The following is a 22,217-nucleotide window of genomic DNA, read 5'->3' as shown; positions in this document are numbered from 1 at the left end:
CTACATCTGAGAGACAGCTTCAACTTCCTTTTCATGGAAGTCTGGATCCTTTTTGACTTGTTTTTCTTCTTCATCGAGTTGGGCTTCAATCTCATTTGGATCAATATAGGTATAAAAATAAGCCATGACAGAAAAAATAATGCAAACTGCAAACAGCAAGGCAGCAAACAACACATACTCTGCCCACTGTAAAACACAAAACAAAACACAAATATATAATTAAGCCATCAATGGTCATTCCTTCAAAGAAATACACCGTCTTACCATTTGCAAGGAATTAAGTTAATTCCAAATGTGGAACTGAGCACACATAACCAGTAGTGTATGACTTAAAGGAACAAGTATTAGATGTGTACAACAAATATTAAAGCATCTCTAAATTGAGACCCTGTCAACTGTTCTGTCTTCACTGAAAAGTGAAAAGAAAAAGCCCTGTGCATGCTGAAAAGTTTAACAGTACCCTTCTCCTGGAAGTGTGGGAACGGACCAAAAAGATTGAAGAAGAAATTCAGCCTCTCCTTTTGGCCAGAGGGCAAGAGGGTAAGGCAGTCTCATTTTAAACCAGGCTGGCAGGGGTAAAGTTTCTACTGACCTGGGTGGAGAGTGAGACTAGTTCTACAGCTGACTGGTAAACTCTTCTACCTAAGACTTCAGCCTCGTGTATTCCAGTTGAAAATACAACTCCACTGTAATAGCTGATATTCAAAAGTTATGACTGAGGATTATTGGTTGTGACTCCCCCCTGTATTAGGGCTGCTTTTTAGTAGTGTAATATAGTAGTACACCAATTGCCTGTGCGCTTACCTGCTGACTGAGTTTGGATGCTCCAGCCACGATAAGGACAATTATGTTACCGACAGCCACTGTCAGCAGCCATCCGGCCTGCAGCACTGACTTCATGTTAGACGGGGCCTACAGAGACAAGGCACTTAATTTTTAGTCAAACACCGCTAGCACTTTCTGATGTTTACAGCATTCTTTACTTTATAACAAGCACTGGTTCTCTAAACAGAACTAAACAGACCCAGGGAAAGCTTTGAGGAACAAGAGCTTTCTAATAGTGGCTATAACACCTACGTTGTACACACCAAGTAGCAGGCACATTTTACGTTTGGCTCAGTCTCACATGATACACACCAAATGAAGAAACTGAGCACATCATAGTCAAGCAATCCACAACTTATGTTCCCACCATTGCAGTATGTAGACTCAGAATTAAGGGAAGAAACACACAGCTAGTAATACAAATTGAAGTTAGAAGACAGGGCAATTCAGAGTGTATAATTAAACTGCTGCTAAAGACTGTGTGGGAAAAAAATAATTAAGCCAGTGCAACCCTGAAGATAAGGTACTGTCTCATTTTATAATTGAGAAGTCTCTAATTTGCTTTTACAGCAGCAATACAGTTCCACTTATTTTCAACAGAATGTCACATGTCAGGTAATTTGAGGACTGGTGATCAAATCTTCATGTGATATAATTCAGCATAGCTCCATGGAGAACACTGAATACTTAGTGAAACAAGCCCATTCTGCACCAGCCTACAGTCCTTCTAGGGGACTCTAAAGATATCACTGCTTTGTTTGAACAATGATGAAACCTCCTCTTAAAACAAGAGGTCACAGAAGATTTTGATTTGTACCAGGGTAAGGACTTAACTCATGACTCTTAGAGGGCTCTGAGTGGCAAAACCTACCTGTGAGTATGAAAACTCCAGCCCAGTTACAGAGAAGACTACTTCTCCACATGTTAGAATAAAATACTGAGGGATCTGCCAAGCCATATGAACTGTATTGGGTGGAATATCTTGACTGTAGTTTAATGCAGCAACATTTCCAGAACACTGAAAATTAAAGTGACACATTAGGAACAGCAATAACGAGTCTGTACACTAAGGGCAATCTAAACAGTTCTACATCATTTGTGTAATTATATATACGTACACAAAGTTCTGGGAAAGTAAAAATATTGTATATGAAGCACCACACAGCAAGGTGTAAAGCAGTAATTATTTTAGAGCAGAATTCATGCAAATCCTTAGTGTACAGTAAGGCTAAGAATTTAAAGCCATTAGTGATGAACACAAATTATTGCATTATATCAGTATCATGCTCATCATTACCTTTGTTAATGAAGTGTTTATGTTCAGACAGTTTAACATATGAGAATTCTACCATACGTATAATTAAAGGCAAGATAAATAATTGTTCAAGTGTTTTTTTAATTAAAGAATATTAAAATGAAAAGAACACTATTGTCCATCCAACAGCACCTCACCTCATTAATTATAATTGTATATGCACCGCCAAATCCAAGTGAGTTTGAAGTACCTGTACAGTTAGTTACATTTGTAGAAACCACAATCTTATCTGTTCTGAAGAAAGAAAAGACCACAGTTCAGTCCATAGGTATAGCCAATTGTGTGTAGTACATAAAAAGCTTCTACGTCCTTTTCCAAGGACAAGTATGTCTATTTCTTTAAGTGGTTAGATTAAGGTGCAGGAAATGCTTACCTGCCTCCTGAAAATACACCGTAATTACTGGCAGAGAGAGGTATCAGTTCTCCAAAATCCACATCACCCATAGTGACATTGACTGTCCAAGGCAAATTGTTTATGAATCTGTAAAATAAAAAGTGATGAATACTTTTTTTAGTATTCCAAAGAATAGAGGTTTTAGTTTATATATTAGCAGCACAATGAGTATTAAAGCCTTCCCCTTTCACTTTTGAAAATTAACACTTTTGAAAGAACTGTAAATCTCTTAAGACATGGCTAATGCAAGAAGCAAGCTAGATCCAATATCATCCCACTTCTTGCTTAGGGAAATGTCAGAAGCAAGCATTTACTTCAGTCAGTAACAAATGCATCTGCAAAGGGAAGACGTGGAAGAAAAACAGAAAAGTGGTAGGACACTTCATATCTGAGATTAAAAAGGAGGTAGACATCTATATCTGTGCTTGTCAACAACAACAGAAAAAGTCTAGACAGTAGAGTGAAACACTCACTTCCAAGATTTAGCTAAATTATACCCAAAATAGATATGCAAGATAGCTCAGATGAATTGTGTTCTGGAAGTTCCTACACCCCCTAAGCATCTGAGTGAGGGGTCCAGCAAATGGAGATCTCCTACAGTATAGAAAGTGACATTGAGCAAGAAGAGTCCACCCAAGAAGTAGATTGAAGGGGTAATCGCACCACTGCAAAGCTGAGGAGCAAAACAAAATTTACCTGATAAGATTCTTTCCTTCTTCTGGTTTTGATGTGACATTGTCAAGCAGCTGGTGGAAGAGACCATTAAGAGGCTTAATAAGCATCAGTGAACAGCTTAAATGTGCAATATTACACACAAGCGAAAGCCAATAGAGGCTTCAGGGCAAGACTCCAGACCTTACCTCTAGGTTACTGCTAGGATACGTATCTACTAGAAAATGCTGTAAGGCCACATATTTAAGCCTCTTTGAAACTGTCAAGTTAAGATGGCCAAGTGTCTTTTCATTTGCTTTGCAGGATTGTTTTGTCCCAGCATCCTGCCCTGCTCTCTACAGCTCAGTCTCACTGGTGCAGTTTTCCCTCAGGCAGCAGAGAGAGGGAGAGGGAAAACAAGACAAAAGAGAGGCTCCCCAGAGCTTGTCCTCTGAGCTTCCCACACTCCACATAGATAGTTGCTAAGACATTAACATATTTCTTAGGATTTAGGTAGACTTACCCACTGAGTGGCAATGCCCGACATCGTATTTTTAACTGTGAGAGTGTGACGGTTTCCACTTGCACTGGTGGCATTTAGTATTGCACTGTTACTTCCAGAGGCTACCACTACAGATTGTAACTGGGAAATCTCAAACGTCCTGTAGTCCGTCTACAAAGAAGACAAATTGCTGTGAATTTCCATGCAACTGCATTTGCCTATACCTTTGAGGAAATGCTCGATTCAGTGGGTCGTAAGTTTACGGGGATGTTACTTCTGAAGTAACAGAGATCACGAGCATCTCCTAACTTCCATTTTTGTAGTTTTCTATGTCAGACACTAATTTTGTTTGATCAATATTTAACATTTGTGTAAAGGAAGAAAATAGTCGTAAAGTACTACAAACTTCCTACGAGCATTATGGAAGAGCTGTTACATTTTCCTGTGTATTTCTTTATCCAGCTAAATCAGGTTTGCCACCACCAAGCAAAATTCTGTTTAGCAATAGAGACAGCAATAGCATTAAGTAGAGCGCAGCATTTTCCAAATGGCCCCTCCTCCTCCAAGATGCTAATCCAAATTGCATCTTTTGCATCTTTTGTCTTTTCAGCATAACAGAAACAACTATTACCAGGATATGTATTTTAGATATTCTAACTACATTTCAGAAGCTTAAAATATGGAAAGCAAATATTCTTTAATAAACATGTTAATATATTATAGGTGTAGAGAATTCAATTCAAAACACCTGGATTATAAAACATCTACAGTAGGGAGTAGAACATTTCACATCCTTCATATTCAGGTGATCATCATGGTTATATAAACTTCACATATGGAAACAGGGCAGCAGGCTACCAGAGAATATACTTGTGCTGCTAAGACTTCCTTGCATCCATTATTTAAAAGGTCCATCAGCTCCACTGCATTTTGCTGTCAGTAGAGCTAACAATCAAAACTCTGCTGTAAAAGAACCTGAAAAGGTTCTTTGACAGCAAGGTCTGCAGCTTGAACAATGTAGCCACACAAAAATCTCCTTGTTCACATAAGTGATCTCTTACAGTAAGCACAGTGACTTCCTAGACATGGATGGATTTCTTTTTATTATTATTATTATTATTTTTTTTTTTTTTTTTTTTTTAAGTCCGGGCTGTTCTTACTGTTAAGAAATGGCACCTTTTTAGCAAGAGCAAAGTTATCAATTAGTTGAAAGCCATTAATAAGTATATTACTAGTATATTAACTTGTTCTACTTAGGATATTGAAATAGGTACTATTTCTTTATTCCTGGTATGCTTTCAGTAACAATTTATGCCACAAGAGGAAGAAATGCTTAAAATGAATAGAGGAAAAAAAAATAGAAAAGAATCGATTTTGAGCCATTAGTTAAGAATGACTTTGGCTTGCTCCATTCAGTTTTGTGGCTTGATGTTCCCCATCTCCCCCTACTTACCCCCTGCAGAGGTTCTACGCTCACATTCAAATTCTCAGGTACAAATGTTACTCTTGCATTATCAGCACCTAGATTTATTATTTTGATTTGGGACTGCCCAGCTGCAGGGAAAACTGGAAGAGTTTTCTGTAGGATAGAAAGAAGTGAAATCAGTGCTCTATCTTAAGTCACATGAAAAAGGTACTATAATTACTGCACTCTTATTTACCTCATGACAAAGATTACCATTTACCTGATGATCTGTGGTTATCGGTTGTAGGGATGCAATTTTAATAACTGTTTTATTTGCTAGTCTCACAAGCTGTGTTGCTATCAAGGCCACTCTGCAGGTCAGGGAGCAGTCTTCTCCCACATCCTATGGGGGTCTAGGTTTCTGAACTTCTTTGTACAATGTTCTGACTCTTTTTCCCAGCACTGGTGCTGCTGAACTGGCCAGAAGCACATACAGGCACTGTGTGGTGTGAGCCCAAAGAAACTGAGCAACTTCTGGAGACTCCACTTTCCACCATATCTAACAGTAAGTACTTTCTGCTCCTGCAGAGCCTCAAGAGCTGCAAGAGCTGTATGTATTGCAGTTCTGCCTCGACCTTCCTCTACTTGTCTTTTTCATTCTCTTCAGGTACAACCACACAAAAAAAAAAAAGGTCCAAATCTTCCCTTCTGCAGAAAGTTCCTGTGCAACAGTCAAGGAATTTGCCAGCTCTGGCCATGCTTCTGCCCAGTGCAGGTACATATCTATGTTATGTCTGTGGATATGCTCTGGCCCTCTGAACAGGGTATTCAGGATGCATCCATCCCCACTGAAGGCCAAACCTTTTACTCTCAACTTGGAGACAGAGTTGAGTATAAGGCTTATTTCACTGCTGAACTTAGACAAAAAGGAGAGAATTCCTCATTCCTAACTCAAGCTTTTTAAGAGCTGAGCATCTTATCTCAATAGTGCGTGAAGACAGGAGGACAGCTCTGGATGGCAATTCAGATCTTGGGATACCATAATCACTGCCCAGAAGTGTCAGACTCCCCAGATACATGGAAAAACCTACATCTTTCAGGCATGACACCTCCCTTTGAAGCAAGCAAAGCTAAGTGTGATGAGTCCTGCCTTAAACAAGAATCATTTTTACTCATGGTGTGATGACACTTTGTGGCCTTTCACACTTCACCTCCAGTTTAGATGTCAGAAGAGATCAGAGATGAAAAGCAGCTCCCTGGTAGGGAAAACCTCTGGTTTTCAGCTTTAAATCTCAGTTTAAAGACCTGAGGTTGCCTTTAATGCATGATTTATGATAATGGCAGATGAGATGTTTTGCAGTATGGTGTTCATAGGTAGCTTTATTATGCTAATCACACTGTATTGCAATATACTTTATATATTTCTTTCCACTACTTCTGTGATCACATGCCTGGTTCCTAGGCTACAAGTATTTTACGCATCATATTTGGCTCATTTTCACCTTAAACAGACTGTTCTGCATTAACAACAAAGTATAAGTATTCAGTACTTGCACAAGGCTGAACTTACATCTATTTGCAGTTGCACAAGGGCAGCAGCAATGAAAGCCAGTCCAGCAAGGAACATGCCAACAGTGATCTTCCTCAGAGGCCTAGTACAGCAACAAAACATATATGCAAATTAAGACAAATATTAATTCAAAACTTTAAGTGCTGGTTTTCCTTTCCATAACGGGAAGCTAAAATGACTACAACTAGGAGATTGTCACTGTCCAAAGGGCTGACGTTAGATAAAGTATTCAGCTACACCAAGTAGCTCTTAGTGTTAGTTCAGAGTTACACTGCTGGGAAATTAAGTTCCCTGCAGCATCTTAACCTGTTACTCTGCATCTACTGGGCTCATTTCTAGAGTTAACCATCATCTAAACAGAACTGCTGTTAGGTTTCCGTATTTGAGTTGGGAAAATCTGATCTACAGGAAGAAAAAAAAATCCAGTACAGTTGGTAGCTCAGAAACAATGAAAAGACAAAAAGTTACACCTTCTACAAAAGGATAGCAACTTTTGTCTATATTGCTATGTTTAAGTCAAAATATTGAATGGAAATATATTGAATTGGGAGACATCTACTGACATTCAGTTAAACAGTAAGGGTAAATTTAAGGTAGATATTTTATTTATGGCAACAATTGTCTGATTCAGAGTGTCTACAAATGAAGAAAAGTATTTCCAGCCCAGCACCACCCCCCACCCCAAATTTTTCATTACTTCATGGAAAAAGGGTTAGTGGAAAACACTAACAGTAGATAGCCTCTCTCCTGCAGTCAAAAGATTTTGCCCTTAGTTTGAAGAAAACTCACATTGTCACTGTGCTATTAGATTCTTCTCCTCTAGGCTGTGGTGCCTTTATGTACCATTTGTAAAGTCCTTTTATTATTACTATTATTTTAAATATTAACCCCACTTTAAATACAGCATCATTTTTTCCTTAGCTGGAAGCTTGCTTTTGTTTAGGGCCAGAAGAGCAGCTTAAAGAAACCGCTAAAATGAGCCTCTGCTGAAGTCAGGTAAACACATCAACTTACGTAAAATTTATCTTGCATTTCCTGATTAAAGGATAAATCACAGCATCGACAACTGGCACCATTATAACAATCAGGATCGGATTGACAGTCTGTTAAAGATGAACATAACAAGGGATAAAAGTAAGTATCTTCAAAGTCCTTTTTATGAAGGGCAATAATATATGGATATCATCTTTGGGAAGTACTTAGGATTGTCAGGCAGAAGATTACTATACCTGCATTTGGTCTGGCTGAATCTGAATAGCTCCCTGGTGGAAAAGAAAAAAGATAAATAGGATTTAGTTCTATGACAACAAACCAAACTGATAGGAAAAGGAAATGTTAAGGAAAAAAGGCAAAAAAAATGGTAACCTACAAAGTTCCCATCCATCGTGGTGGCTTGCAGTGTCCATCTTGACCCCTTGACAGAAGAAGAGAGAATTAAATCCCACAGTTAATCAGTCTCCCAAAGTTCCTCTTGAATTGTTTTAAGTAAAGTGTTTGGAAAGGTGTCTGCCTGATCGCAGCAGAGCACACTCAGTTACAGCTCACTGGTAAAAAAGCATGATGCAGCCAGGCTGGACCAAACTCAATGTGCTCTGCCTTAGATAAAGCTTTCAGGCACCGGTTCTCTCAGATACCCTCCTAAATTCACACTTCAATACCTGAAACTATGAAAACCTGCTTTCATGGGTCGTGAGCACTCCATCCAACACAATTAGAAGCTTATGCTTAAAGGTGTGAGGTACGTGTGACAAACTAATCACTCTGATTAAGCAGGCTGGCACCCAGCTCATCTCCTCCCTGGGTCTCCAGAGCACTTACACTAGGACCCTGCATTGCATCTCAACTGACAGCGAAGAAGAGTTGGAGCCAAGAAAGCTTTAGATTACTGTCTCATCCTCCACGTGCTGGCCTGCACAAGATTTGGAGAGGCTGAGGTCAGAGTCACTGGGAATGCCCAGATAAATCGGATTTCAGCTGGCTGCTCTTGGACCACAGGACACTGTGTGAACGTTGACTCAGAATAACCACAGTGCATTATAATCAGGGTAAGGAATCTGCAGAGAAGTGCTTTCCACCCTCGCACAGGCACCCTTCTAGGTGCAGTGACTCCAGAACACGTAGCAACATGGCACAGCTAGAACTGCAAAGCCAAACCATTTCTGCTTTACCTGCTGGTCGAAAAGCGCCCAGAACATGGGGAGAGGGATGTAAAGGAACAGCACCTTCAACACCATCTTAGTCTGAGTAATCAGTCGGTTCTGCAGCAAAGGAGAATTATAAAAAAAGGAATTAGTGAAAAACCTCAGACACTACCACTGCTGTTCACCGCACAGCAGCAGGTGGAGACACAAGACCTCTCATGCAGTGTTTACCCACATCCTGAACTTTGGATGTTGTGGGTGCTTCTGCTGACTTCTGTTAAAAAGTACAAGGTCTGCTTTTGGGTGTGGGGAGGGCTGCTGGTTAAAGGTGACATTGATAGCAGAAAGGCCTGTGCTTCTTGCCATGCCCACACTGCAACAGCAGCAGGAGGTTTAGCTCCCCACTACTTTGTTTTCCTGGTAGGTTTTAGCAGCACCGTGTAGGAGGAATTCAAATGATGGGGAACTGAGGAATGCACTTCACACGTGAAAAATACACATAGGCAAAAGTAAAATAAAGGGAAAAGACTAAGGTTTGCACTGCCATTGACAGGAGAGCAAGGTGGACAGGAGACCAGGGAGCACAGGATGTGGTCAGGGAGCAGAGGACGTGGTCGGGGGACTATGGGACACAAGGCCATCAACTTCTACATGGCTGTGAGGCCCAAAACTATTTACCTAGCACCCAAAGCAATGGATCAGAGCAGACAGCATAGGAGCTGAGAGTCAGAGGATGCTGAGGCACAGGAGTGCTCACACAGTACTTACACTGTACTTCTCGCTCGCCCAGTCTAGCCAGTGCTCTCTCTTGGGATACTCCTTGCTGCGATGCCGGAACCTGTTTTTGATGGCAAACTGGGGAGAGACCATTAGAACTTTGTTTAATGACATTTCAAACATTTGTAAGACTATCTATCAGCTGTTTCATAGGTAAAGGAGACCTCTGCTACCTTCTCTAAGCATCTACAGGAATAACGAATGTAAGGTTTCGTACTGCCTATCCAGTGAAGTGTGCACATGGGACTAGGTAAACCAAACAGCTCAGAGCTACTCTGAGTAGCTCTAACTGTGGGTAGCTGTTAGGTCTTGAAGGCCTGCCTACTTAAGGCTAACACATATAGCAATCAAGAGAGAATGTCATCTGCACAGCTCTTCAGAGATGAATGGCTACGAGAACACATTTCACTATAAAAAACTGCATCTTGTAGAAATTCCTTGATACTGAATATACACAAATATAGTCCTGCAGGAATCACAAACTTTCATAACATGCATGGCTGAGCTGGGCTGGGCTCTAGGGGCAGCACTCTAAGAGGCAGCAAAAGTCACATACAGAGATTTGTTTTCGGCAGTGCTTACAAGACAAGCAATGGTCTGGGCTGTAACAAGCCAGCAGATCTGTGTGGGGAATGAAGAAGCTCATAAATGAAAAGTCCCCTGATCTCAGAGTTGAGACACTGCCAAGTGTGGGATGTGCAGTGCTACTCACGCAGATTTAGCTCCCTTCCTTGCAGGCTTCCTTATATATCAGTATTTATTATACTGATACTTATATATCAGTATATACTATATTGAGATATAATCCCCTGACCTCCTTAATACAGTGGCGCTCAATATACCTCTGCATTGTAAACAATGCCTTATTTTCCTAAGCAATATATTTTTGCTGATAAGATATACTAGCACCTCTGTTCTTGACTCAAGTCATTGCACGCTTGCCTGTCTTCCCACAGGGCTACAGAAAAGTACATAAATGAGCAAAAGGATGATTCCCTGAAGTTGGAATAAGCTTTTACATGTGATTAATATCTTGCTTTGTCTTCTGTGTGTAAATTCAGATATAAACAAAGACAGGTAAATAAAAAAGGCAGTCTAAATCTGGAGGTACCAGTAAGAAGTGTTCTGGAAAGAAGAGGTGAAAACTTCTTAAGTTTTCCTCATAATCTGAGAGATTTCTGCTCTAGGCAAGTGTACTGAGCAGTTTTGAAAATTCCTGTCAGGCTTTCTGGGAGCACAAGCACTACTTACTCCAATGCATTTGCAAACTTGAACCATTATATTGCCTTGAGGTTGAACCTTTTTGTACATTCCGCTTCCAATCATGAACACAACTACAATAAGCAAACAGAAAGCAATTTGTGATTAACTGAAAACAGTGGCAAAAAAAAAAGGTATGAAAACCTTAACAATTAAGAAATTGCATCAGGCTGAAAGTAAATTTTTTAAGGAGGAATGAGTGTGACTATTGCCATGCTACTACACGGTAAAAGAAATCAAATTAGTATCAGCAGATTACTATGATTTATGACACAGGAGTAAATCCTAAAACTCCTGGGGTAAGTGGCCATCCTCAGTGGGACATGAGTTATGGTCAAAATGAGAACCACTCTGGACCTTCTCATTGGCCTTGATGCATCTGATTAAAAGCTTAATGACTCCTTTTCATGAGCCAAGGGCACTGCATCTCACATCACACAGGGACACGTGAGGTTTCACTTGAACTACACCACTTGCCGGCACTCTCACAGCTCCCACAGACACGTTCCCTGGCCTCACCCTCCCACGTGCTGGGCAAGGCAATGGGCAAACACCCGAAGCTGCCGTCGCCCTGGGTTGGGTGCACTGATAAGAAGGGGTCAATGGTAGCTGGTGTCCCACCCTGGGCAGCCTCCTGGTCAGGTCCCTCATGGAGAGGGATACCACGGCATACACCAGCCACTCCATCGGGAGAGAAACAAACAAACAAACAAAGACAAAACCTCCAAAAGCTGCTTCTTTAGGCACCAAGTTCTTGGTCTTTGTACTGCAGCCAAAAGGCTCAGGGCGTAATCTGTGGTACAGCTAGTAAAAATGCAATAGCTTGATAAATACTGGCATACCAGTATGGTATTTCACCAGTGCAAGGACAGTTACCTTGCATAGTTCACTGTGCTGGGCTATGAATAATTTCTGGAAACCATATCTTCCCTGAGGTCTCATGCTACATTCAAAAGATCATTTACTTATACAACCCAGTAGACCAAGCAACATAGACAGTATATTACATGACAATTTTCATATCAGAGATTGAAATCTGGAGATTTCAATCACTTTCTTATTATTTGGAAATCATTATCATCTAACCATATCTACAGCTGAAGCAGCAAGATGCACAGTTCAACTTACTCAAAGAAACAGCCATGAGGGCAGCAGGAACTCCAAATGCCAGTGGGTAGCATTGCTGTTTGCTGTGAATGCCACATTGTTGAGCTGAAACACAATGTAATGTTAGTCCCAGGGTCTGCTGTCAATGTTTTAAGTAGGGTTTCTACTCTTTCCATTCATTGTTGACTCAAGAATAAGAAACACCTCTGGTGACATTAGCAGGATGGATGACCAGAATCCAATTTGCCTTATAGTACTGGGAAGGGGAATTATTTATCACCAAATTCTTAGAATGGTAGAGGCTGGAAGGCACTTCTGGAGGCCATCTGGTCCAACCCCTGCTCCAGTGGGGCCACACCCAGAGCAGGCTGTCCAGGACCACGTCCAGGTGGCTTCTGAAGGTCTCCAAGGAGGAGACCCCACAACCCCTCAGGGCAACCTGTGCCAGTGCTCCGACACCTGCACAGCACAGAAGTGCTGCCTGGTGCTCAGATGGAGCCTCCTGGGTGCCAGTTTGTGCCCAGTGCCTCTTGTCCTGACACTGGGCACCACCAAAAGAGGCTGGATCCATCTTCTTCACCCCCTCCCTTCAGGTATTTGTATGCATTGATGAGATCCCCCTGAGCCTCCTCTTCTCCAGGCTGAGCAGTCCCAGCTCTCTCAGCCTTTCCTCATAGGAGATTTACATTTAGTTTTACACGGGGAAAGAAGAATCATGTTAAAAATGGCCAAATTCACGTTCTTGGGGAGAAAGGCCCTAGATTATAAAGGTTTTGAGACAAGTTCATAAGTGAAGATAAGTAACATAACAAGTGTAACTTGTGAAAAATATGCACACAAACACACCCCTGGCCAGTAGTTGGTGATTATTTTTCCATGAGCTTCATGCACACATGCTGAAATGATGCTTTGAGTGCAGATGTAGTAACTAACAGGGAAAAGTAACAAAAGACTAGAAGTAATAATTTTCACCACACCTCTACTAAAGGAGAAACGAATCATTTCATTAGAAAAAAATAGCTTGCAGCTAATTAATGTGTTGGTTTGAGTTATATATTATCTTTTTAGTTAAACTGTCACAGAAAGTAATGGTATCACTTTCCTCAGCTGCTTTTGCCAGTTTTTCCAAGGTGTTTTTCACCCTGTATAAGCATGGAAGCAAGCTGCATGTTGTACCATCTGCATATCTCCTTCCATTTTGAGAAAGAATAGAATTTGCATTAAGCAAGCACCTAAAATGCTCCACACGGTCTGTTCCACTCAGCTGCTGTCAAAGAATCCAAAAGCCAGAATTTCAGTCCAGTACTTTAGGATTATTCCGGAGCTTGCATTCTATTTTCTTGCTTTTGAGAAAAACAGCCTTCCTCAAACTCATGCCAAGCACATCCCTACCCCATCTACATAAGCTTGCAATGAAAATCTCTGTGCATGTGGATCAGTGAATTGGTCTGCTTCTCGTTTGGAATCATGCTGCTCATTACAAGCAGAAAAGAAATCAACCTCCTTGGATCATATAAGAAGATGATTTACTTTATCAAATGGAACAGTGTGTGTGCATGTGCATAAATGCTTCCCTACTTTGTATGGCCACTCTTTAGGATACTCCTCACTTTCAGAGTGGAGCACTCTCACCCTCCCTTCCCACCAAACAATAAAACTCCTTTAGTTATAGTTTTAAAGACGTTGGAGGAGGTGCAGTATTTGTACCTCTACGGAATTAAAACATGCTTTAGACGTAGAAGTTGTGATGACTTCAGCGTATATCTTTAGAAGTACTAGATCTGAAGGCAATTCAGATCTGAAACTTTTTTTTTGCTCATCCGTAAGAAGTTGGATGACATAGAAGAAAATGCGAAGACTGATTTGCCTGTTCATTTAAGCCTACGTGACTGCAATCCAACACTCATCCTTTATTGCTATTTAACTATTTTACGAATAAATGACTGGACTTACCTCTGAGAATTGGTGTGATTACAGTGGATAAGAGACTTCCAGCATTAATGGCCAAATAGAAAATAGAGAAGAATCTACTTCTTTGTTTTTCCTACAGTAAGAACAAAAATGGTTTTAGAAAGGGTTAGCCAGAGCCATGTTGATAGGCTTAGACTGAACCATCAGCAACTCTTTGCACAGTTCAAAACAAATAGTTATCTACCTTGTTCTTCAGCTATTCAGGAAGCTGTGAAATAAGGTACTTGCCTAAATATGTACATCAGATTACTATAATAGTCAGGCATTAATATGAACATGTACATGACTAAAAATCTGAAATATATTCTTACCTGATGATCTTCAAACTGATCTCCACCAAACGCTGACACACAAGGCTTGATGCCACCAGTGCCCAGTGCAATGAGAATCAAGCCAGTCATAGACAGGGCACTAGGACAAAGTAGGAAAAAAATGAAAAAACAAATCTCTCTGCTGTCTTAGTTACAGCATGTATACAAGGCTGATTGCAAGACAGTTGAAATGCAGGTAGCGTAAGTTTAAGGCTTAAGTTGTCCCCCCACCAACATGGAGAACACACGTGTACAAGGCAACTCACACGTGCGTCGCAATGCTATCCGGAGTGCCGTCTGTGTTGTGGTCTGTCAGGTCATTGATGGAGCTTACAGCCATGACTGCCTGCCCAACCGTGTAGACAATGGACAAGGAGACAATGGTCCTGTTATAAAGAGAGAAGATAAATTTTTATATACATTGACAATTATGTGTGCATACATACACATAATTAATGCAGACTTCTGCTTATTCCAAAGATGTTTAACAAAGAAGCATAATTAACAGATATGACAAGTTATGGACTCAGCTTACCACAAGCTGTTGTAAAAACTCTTTCCGCATACCTCTGTCACAATAATATTTCTACTACAACTATTTTGTTTAACAGAATTATTTTATATAGCCCTGTTTAACTAAGAAGAATTTGTCATCTTGCCTTGCTTTCTTGTATGGAAGAACATTCTCCATTTGAACTTTGTTAGAACTTAAGTAGTTGACTATAGCTCATGTTCAGCTGCTCTTGTGGCTGGGACTCCATTCAATAGGCACAGACCCAAGTTTGCTTGGAGGATACGCAGGAGAAATAAGATGCAGTGATGCCAGGTTATTTCAAAAACAGATCGCAGAAGCAGCAGTCCCAAGTGCAGAGCAGCCCATGAGAATGAAGGGACCTAGGCCAACCCAAATGTGTCTGATGAAGGCAGGAAACCCTCACAGCAAGCTTGGAGCACCATGATACAAGAGCAGCAGAGGAAGCATCACTCATCCCATTGACCAAGTTCTTCTCACTTTAAAACAGGATTCACCTAATTTTGATAAATGCTCTTCATTTTATCAAGGTATAGATCTATACAAAGTGGGGCAACAGTGAAGCTAAATGTGCTATGTAGTGGTACTTACTACAAAAAATTAAAAAAAAAACTTTTAAAATAGCACTTCCTTGTGGTTTCTGTAGTTGCTTGGCTTAACAACTTGGGAAAAACTTTCCGATGGAAAAGGAACCTGAGCTGACCAGGGAAAAACTTGTGGTTTTTATTTGTGAGGCATGCTGTGAAGAGAGTACTTTCATGATTGGCACTGCATATATATTACTCAATTAGAGAAAAAAAAGAAAAGTAATTTTTATAGTTTCTGTACTGTTTTCCCCAAGAACTTCACATCTAACGCCATCTGGAGCAGATCCCAGCATGCTCCTTGGCACATGGACTGTGTAAGGACTGAGGCTCTCCTGTGAGCGTTTAACAAAGTTTGGGTAACCTCCTCTGACTCTTGTCATCATAGACATTTATACAAGCATTATTTCAGCCTTCCTCACGGCACCCTATGGTGTTTTAAGGTACCTATGTATTAAAACCAGCAAGCAATTAGATCATTTTCCAAATGCATGTGTTTTCTTGCTGAGCTGAAGTCCCAGTGCTAAGCTCTGAGCAGTCCTACTGAGCTCCTGCTAGGAGTCTGGCAGCTGCAGCACCAGTGCACAGTTACCAGCAGGGAAGGGATGCAAGGTCTGCAAAGCTCCATCTTGATAAAGCAAGTAAAAGACAAAATAGAAGGGTTTTTCTGTTTCTTTTTGTTCTTTTTTTTTTTTCCTCTTCTTCTCATTCAGGCCAGCTACAAAGAGCACAGCTGGCAGGGGCTGAAGACAACGCAGCCTGCCTCATCTCTAATCGCTACAGGACCTTTGACAAGACAACAAGCATTCCTGACTCATAACCCTCAATAAAAATCTTTACTGGGCTTTTTCTGGCAAAGTAAACACTATTAGAATCATGACACCGGTAAAGGAGAGCCAGATCAGGTTGTTAGAAGCAATTTGGCAACACTTTGGAGCACGACATTCAGCATGACTTCGGAGTGACTGCATGCACGCAAAAACAGAGTTTGTCCTTTTAAAAAGTTGCAGTTCAGTAAAACCTCCCACCAAGATGTTAAGTCAATACCGAAATTAGAGGATACTTTAGAATATATTCTAAAAGTTTCACTTAACAACATACAGATAACATACAATTTCACCATTTCGTTGGCTATCTGCAACTGTTAAAGATGCAATCTGGTGCAATTATACCTCCAGTATCTATCTTACCGCAGCTTGGTGAAAACCCTTCCTTACTTAGGCTTGCATCTTGTCCAGCTGGGAGAAAAACACGCAAAAACATGGAAAACAGACTAGTACCCTTAACTGATTAGCAGACCTGTAATGTTTGTTAACCCTTAGCGCAGTTTCAGATCTGAGCTAAGAATAGATTGAAACCTCAAGCTTTGGGGACAAACAAAATCTTGGAGTTTTTTTTTTTGGGGTGGGCAGTAAGCACTCACTTAAACTTTCCCAGCCAGGAGTCTGCTATGAGTGCTCCCAGGATCGGCGTCAAGTAGCACAGAGCAACGAATGTGTGGTAGATGGCTGTGGAAAAGTTGTCATCCCAGCGCAGGAAGTATTTGAAATACAGAACGAGCACAGCTGTAGGGAGAATGAAATAGCAGGTTACAAACCAACATCAGGGCTGGGGAACGGTAGGCTCAGGGAGACCCAGGGCGTGGGACGTACCTCGCATGCCATAGTAGGAGAACCGCTCGCAGAACTCATTGATGACGATGAAGAAGATGCTGAAGGGGTAGCCAAAGCAGTTTGACTGGAGACAAGAGACAGACAGCGTGAGCTCAATACAACACAGACTGACACGGTGTGCTGTGACCTGCTGCACGACTGAGATCCATACAGCCCCTGCAGGAGCAGTTGGATGCTCAGGCGTCAGGAGGCTGCATGGGCTGCAGGGGAAGGACGCTCTGTACCCGAATCCAGATCAGTTCCCACCTCCCCTCCCTATCCCCAGAGCTCTACACACTTCTCATCTGCCCTTCGCATGGCATCTTTAGCAAGGCTATATTGGACCTCCAAGCTTGGACCTCCAAGCTTTGTGCTTCATGCATATGAAATCTTAAGCATCTAACACTTGCAGTAATTTTGACTGGTAACCAAACACAAGCAAAAAGCCAACATTTTTGGAAGAGAAACCCAACAGCCCAAACCCCAGCACCACAAGGGAATTAGAAGTCTGGCACTACTGTTAAATACCTCCAGCTGGGATGAACACATTTCCTTCAAACAAATCTCAGGAAAGCTCCTTATTCTTGCATGTTCTCTGCTAGATGAAGAATCCCCCATTTCTTGTCAATAAATCTGATGTTGCTCTTAATCTATGGCACTAACTGCCAGATTTCCTGATCCTTCAGCTGCTGTGATAGGCATCTGCATGATAGCCGTAATACAATTTGTGACACTGCTCTTGCCATTGTGACGGAGTGGAAAAGCACCCATCGGCTGCAAATTTAGCACAAGTGGTAGGACTGGAAATTTAATTTCTGATCACCTTCTTTTCTTAGTGGATGAACATACAATACCATTTCTATAAATATACCAGAAGTACAAGTTGATATAATTCTCCATAACTTACTTTCTCAGGCTTTAATTCTGAAAGTTGCAAAAATCAGTTTTTTAATAAAACTCAGGACTTTGTCCTTAAAGCTATGCCAATTCGCATCCACTTCAGTGACTCACCTAGACTGTTGTTGTGGTTTAACCCAGTTAACTGCAAAGATCAGTCAGCTCTAAGTTTTTAGAAATACACACTAAAATATTTTCTGTACAAGGAAATAAAAGCCATTTTTATCTGTAATTTAAGTTCTGAGAAACGTTTCTAAAACATTATCCAAGTGGAAACTACTTCAGCTAGGAGCAATACAGCCTTACAAGGACTTGGGAAACCAAAAGCCATCTGAACATGGTGTCAAAAAGCCAAGCAAAGCAGATCTTTGGATGTCTCTTACTTTGGTGCTTTAGAATAAATAAAAGTGTATGTATCAACTGTCTAAAAATGAAAGAAAAAGCAATGCAGATTTTAAGGATCGATGATAACTGCTGGGGGGCAGGGGGGATTAAAACATTTCAGAAGAAGTGAAACATGAAATTTAAGAAGTGTGGAGAAGAAAAAGCATGGCATTGTTCGCCTTCATGTTGTGAGGGTTTAGGAACCAGACTAGCCGTATTTTCGGTGAAACAAAGAATTTCAGTCTGCATACTGAAAGGAAAGAAACCTGGTACGGGGATACCCTGCCTGGCAAGGGGAAGGAAAATCAGAGAGCTCACATCACCAGCAAAGACTGCGGATAGGGCCTTAACGAAGAGCGCAACACTGAGCGCAACGAAGGCCTTAACGAAGAGCGCAAACCTGTGCTCTGCAATGAACTTCCCTGCTAGGGACCTGGCAGGAAAGGGTCGGGAGCAGGCTGAGAGCACCGCTCCTGAGGCGGTCAATGGGGAACCATCGGGGTCTTTCATGAGGTAAGTTATTTTTTCTCCCCAGGACGATTCTAACAAACAAATATGCTGTTATGCCTTGATAACATGTCCGTGTTTCACACCATACTGCCCTCCCAAGCCCCTGCTGCATTATACGTGTGCATGCACACGCATCTACTGACACATTTGCTGTTGCCATCCCCATTGTCCAGAAAGCACTAGCTGCCCCACAGAAGAGGTGACAACCCCATTGCATTTTGCAAGGCATCCCAGGTACAGGCCCGGCACCACCCAGCTGCACACCCTCGAGTTCAGCTGCTGAGGAAGCTGTGTGAAAGCTGCAGGGAAAGTCTGCAGAGTAAAGCCTTGCAAGATAAGAAAAGCAAGGCTGCAGACAGATATAGGACTGCTGAGACAGGTGTCATTAACAGTTCAAAGATTCACGAGGAAGACTGCTAACACCATAAGGTAAACAAGTCCCGGAGGAGGGCCAGCAGATGCTGACAGCTCAGCAGCACCAAGGATGAGCCCCAGGGACCCTTCTGCTCCCAGCTGATGTCTGTCCAGCCAACAAAGGCTCTTCAGACATCTTATCAGGGTGGTGAGCATACTAACGTCTAGCTGGGATGTTGGGAGCTGCCAGGCTATCTTGTGTTTGTGTTGGCCAGTAACGTATTACTTTATAGGTAAAGTATTTTTATCTTATGTTTACAGGATTTTTTATTTTTTTTCCCCCACACACAGCTAAAGTTACCCAAAGTAATCCAAAGAGTGAGTATAGCAACTTGCTATAGCATAAGAGAAAGCAGTACTTACCTTTTTTGTGTCCTTACTTGTTGCAGCTGTGGGGAGGGGAAAGAACACAAGTTAATGGAAACTGAGTAAGACTTCTTCAAAGCAAAAAAGAATGGGAAAAACTCAGCTTAAAACAAATCATGAAAAGCAAACATGGTATTGTTCGGTAACCACACATACGCTCAAGATGCGTAAATTTTCAGTCAGAGGGAGAATTCTTATGGTGCAGAAAGGTTATTAGAAAAAAACTTGATTTCCTTTTGTTTCTCACGCTAAGCATGGACTCACATACACTGCCAGGGGAAAAAATCAAAAGGGATTGATGATGCAAAGCACCACAGCAGTGTGGTGAGCAGCGCTGCAACTGCAGACAGCGGCCTGCAGCCCCTACAAGCTCTGTCCTTCAGGGCACGCTTGGCTGGGCTCGCACCGCTGCAGATAAACACGGTGCCCACGGAGTGGATGTCAGCATTTCCTACAGCACCACATGGACAAGTTCATTATCGTTAAGATAAGACCAAGTACAAGATGTGAACTTTGAAATCCCTGCCTGCAAACGAAGTGTGCTCATAATAGATCCCTATAAGAAAAATATGTTTGCTAGCATTTAGTCCATAGTTCAAAACAGAGGAGAAGAGCTGACAGCAACACTAAGGTGTTTGGCAGAAAATGTGATTAAGTTCCTTTTCAAAACTGTTAAAACAAATTGATTCTTTCCTTCAGTGGAAAGAAGTGGACAGCCATCTTCACTGTAAAGACAGGACATATCATGAATATAATTCAAGAATGTATCTTCCTAAAAATCAAGTAACATCCAGAAAGTGCTTACATACCAATGTCAGGGCACATGCAAATACCCAGGTCGTTAAAGCTGTTGGCAATGTCCCCTACACAACTCGTGAGCAGATATATGGGATGATAACTAAGCATTAGCAATAGAGATTATCTTCATAACTCCTTGATTATTTCTGCTTTTTGTCATTTCCAGAGCATGTGCACCATGCTGCAAACTTTCTGTAACACACAGGGAACATCTGCTTGAGCAGCTCACGCCTATCTGTTAGCTCAGCCTTGGGGAAAATAATAATAACAATAATAACAATACTACTACTGCTAACAATAATAGTGATGGAACTTTTAGTTGGTTGTTAGATTTTTTGTTGTTACTAGAGGGTAAGATTATTACCTCAGCAAGAAACTTGGCAGAGACATTTTCCAGAGAACAGTAACTGACTCTGGTGTTTGAGACACTTGTTGGTCAACCAATTTGACTTTACACCTTTATTCTTCTTTTACAGGAATGGTCAGCACTGACATACCATCTTACATTACATACACCCTCATATATATATACACACACACCATCGTATATACACACACCATTATATATATATACACATATACGCACACCCCATTATTTTTATAATACATTATATATTTAAATATGATATAATATATATACAAATCACGTAAGACAGCCAACATTTCAACATGGGAAGCTGTCTGGCCAGCCTTCCCCAAGCAGAGAGCATCCTGCACTTTGCACCAGTTCCAGCAAAAAGACGGGGTTTTGCTCACGGCGTGCCCCCTTTTGGGGCAGCCCCCAACACCCCCAAGGACTGAACTGCAGGAACACCCCCAGAAATCCTGAGGAACCCCGTGTTTGTTAAACAGGACCCTGAGCAGCCGAGGCACTGCGAGACCCCGCTGGGGACCCCCCCTCTTCCAAACCCCCTCGGGGTGGGGGTCCCACTGCCCGCCCCCCCAGCACCTACCCATGGGGCCGGCGCGCTGCTGGCGGCCGCGGGGCGACCGACGGACGGACAGATGGACGGACAGATGGACGGACAGACAGACGGACAGACGGGACGGGACAGAGGGAAGGCACCGGGGGCGGCCGGCATTTAAGGGCGGCTCGATGGGGCCCCCGCCCCGGCACCGCCCGCAGCAGCAGCGCAGGTGGCGGGGAGGGGCGGGTGGCCCCGGAGCCGCCGGGGGTGGCGACACGATGCGACACGACACGATAGGACACGACACGATAGGACACGACACGATAGGACACGACACGACACGACCCGCGGCCACAGCCCCCCTTCCATCGGGCATCGTTCCGCTGAGGTGCCTGGGGCCAGGGTTGGTTTCGCTTATTTATTTAAGTGTGTCTGTGGTTTTCCTTTTATTTATTTATTTTTCTACTTATTTATTTGTTTGTTTATTTATCCTGTTGATGTTCTCAGCGTCAGGCAGCACACTTTTCACGCCGAGTTGTGGCTCGGCTGCATACCTGAGACGCACGGGTGGGGAGCTGAGGGCGCGAAGGGGCAGCCACGCGCGCGGCCCATGTCAGGAGTGGGCTAGGAAAACTGCAGCACTGAGGTTTGGAAGCACCCAGAGCACGGAAAGGGAGAAATATTAGTCGGCAGTACCAAAAAATAAATGTCTGCTGGAAGCATAAAAGCCTCCTTTGATCCTGGTGTTGAGCGACGCTGGGCTGTGGTTTGTGCAATGGGTCTGGTGGCCTCTCCTGCTGCGCGCACGTAGTAATTACCTGGCTGCTGGACAGGTCGATTTCTTCTCAGGTGCAAATGCAACAGGCACTGCGATGTGTTGCAACGTGGAGTATCTACAGGCTCTAAAGAAGGCTGCCCTGGCCTGTGATGGAGAGCTACAGCA

The 22,217-nt window shown here is 42.2% G+C and overlaps 1 protein-coding gene across 1 annotated transcript; it reads right to left on the bottom strand.

The window, feature by feature from the left end:
* SLC15A1 (solute carrier family 15 member 1) lies at positions 1 to 21,650 on the bottom strand. The gene is made up of 23 exons (XM_050712815.1): positions 21,320 to 21,650; positions 19,566 to 19,591; positions 16,998 to 17,082; positions 16,769 to 16,910; positions 14,496 to 14,615; positions 14,230 to 14,329; positions 13,901 to 13,991; positions 11,969 to 12,052; positions 10,832 to 10,914; positions 9,572 to 9,658; positions 8,831 to 8,920; positions 8,032 to 8,076; positions 7,892 to 7,924; positions 7,677 to 7,765; positions 6,663 to 6,744; positions 5,141 to 5,266; positions 3,709 to 3,858; positions 3,231 to 3,280; positions 2,514 to 2,621; positions 2,278 to 2,374; positions 1,697 to 1,843; positions 805 to 912; positions 1 to 186 (listed from the first exon to the last, which is right to left on the bottom strand). The coding sequence occupies exons 1-23, from the start codon at positions 21,648 to 21,650 to the stop codon at positions 1 to 3; spliced, it is 2,460 nt and encodes an 819-aa protein (XP_050568772.1).
* Between the last annotated feature and the right edge of the window lie 567 nt (positions 21,651 to 22,217).

The sequence above is a fragment of the Cygnus atratus genome, chromosome 1 (genome assembly GCF_013377495.2).
Source record: "Cygnus atratus isolate AKBS03 ecotype Queensland, Australia chromosome 1, CAtr_DNAZoo_HiC_assembly, whole genome shotgun sequence".
Classification (NCBI taxonomy): Eukaryota; Metazoa; Chordata; class Aves; order Anseriformes; family Anatidae; genus Cygnus; species Cygnus atratus.
The sequence above is the reverse complement of the archived record's forward strand: the minus strand, read 5'-3'. Positions and strand labels throughout refer to the sequence as shown.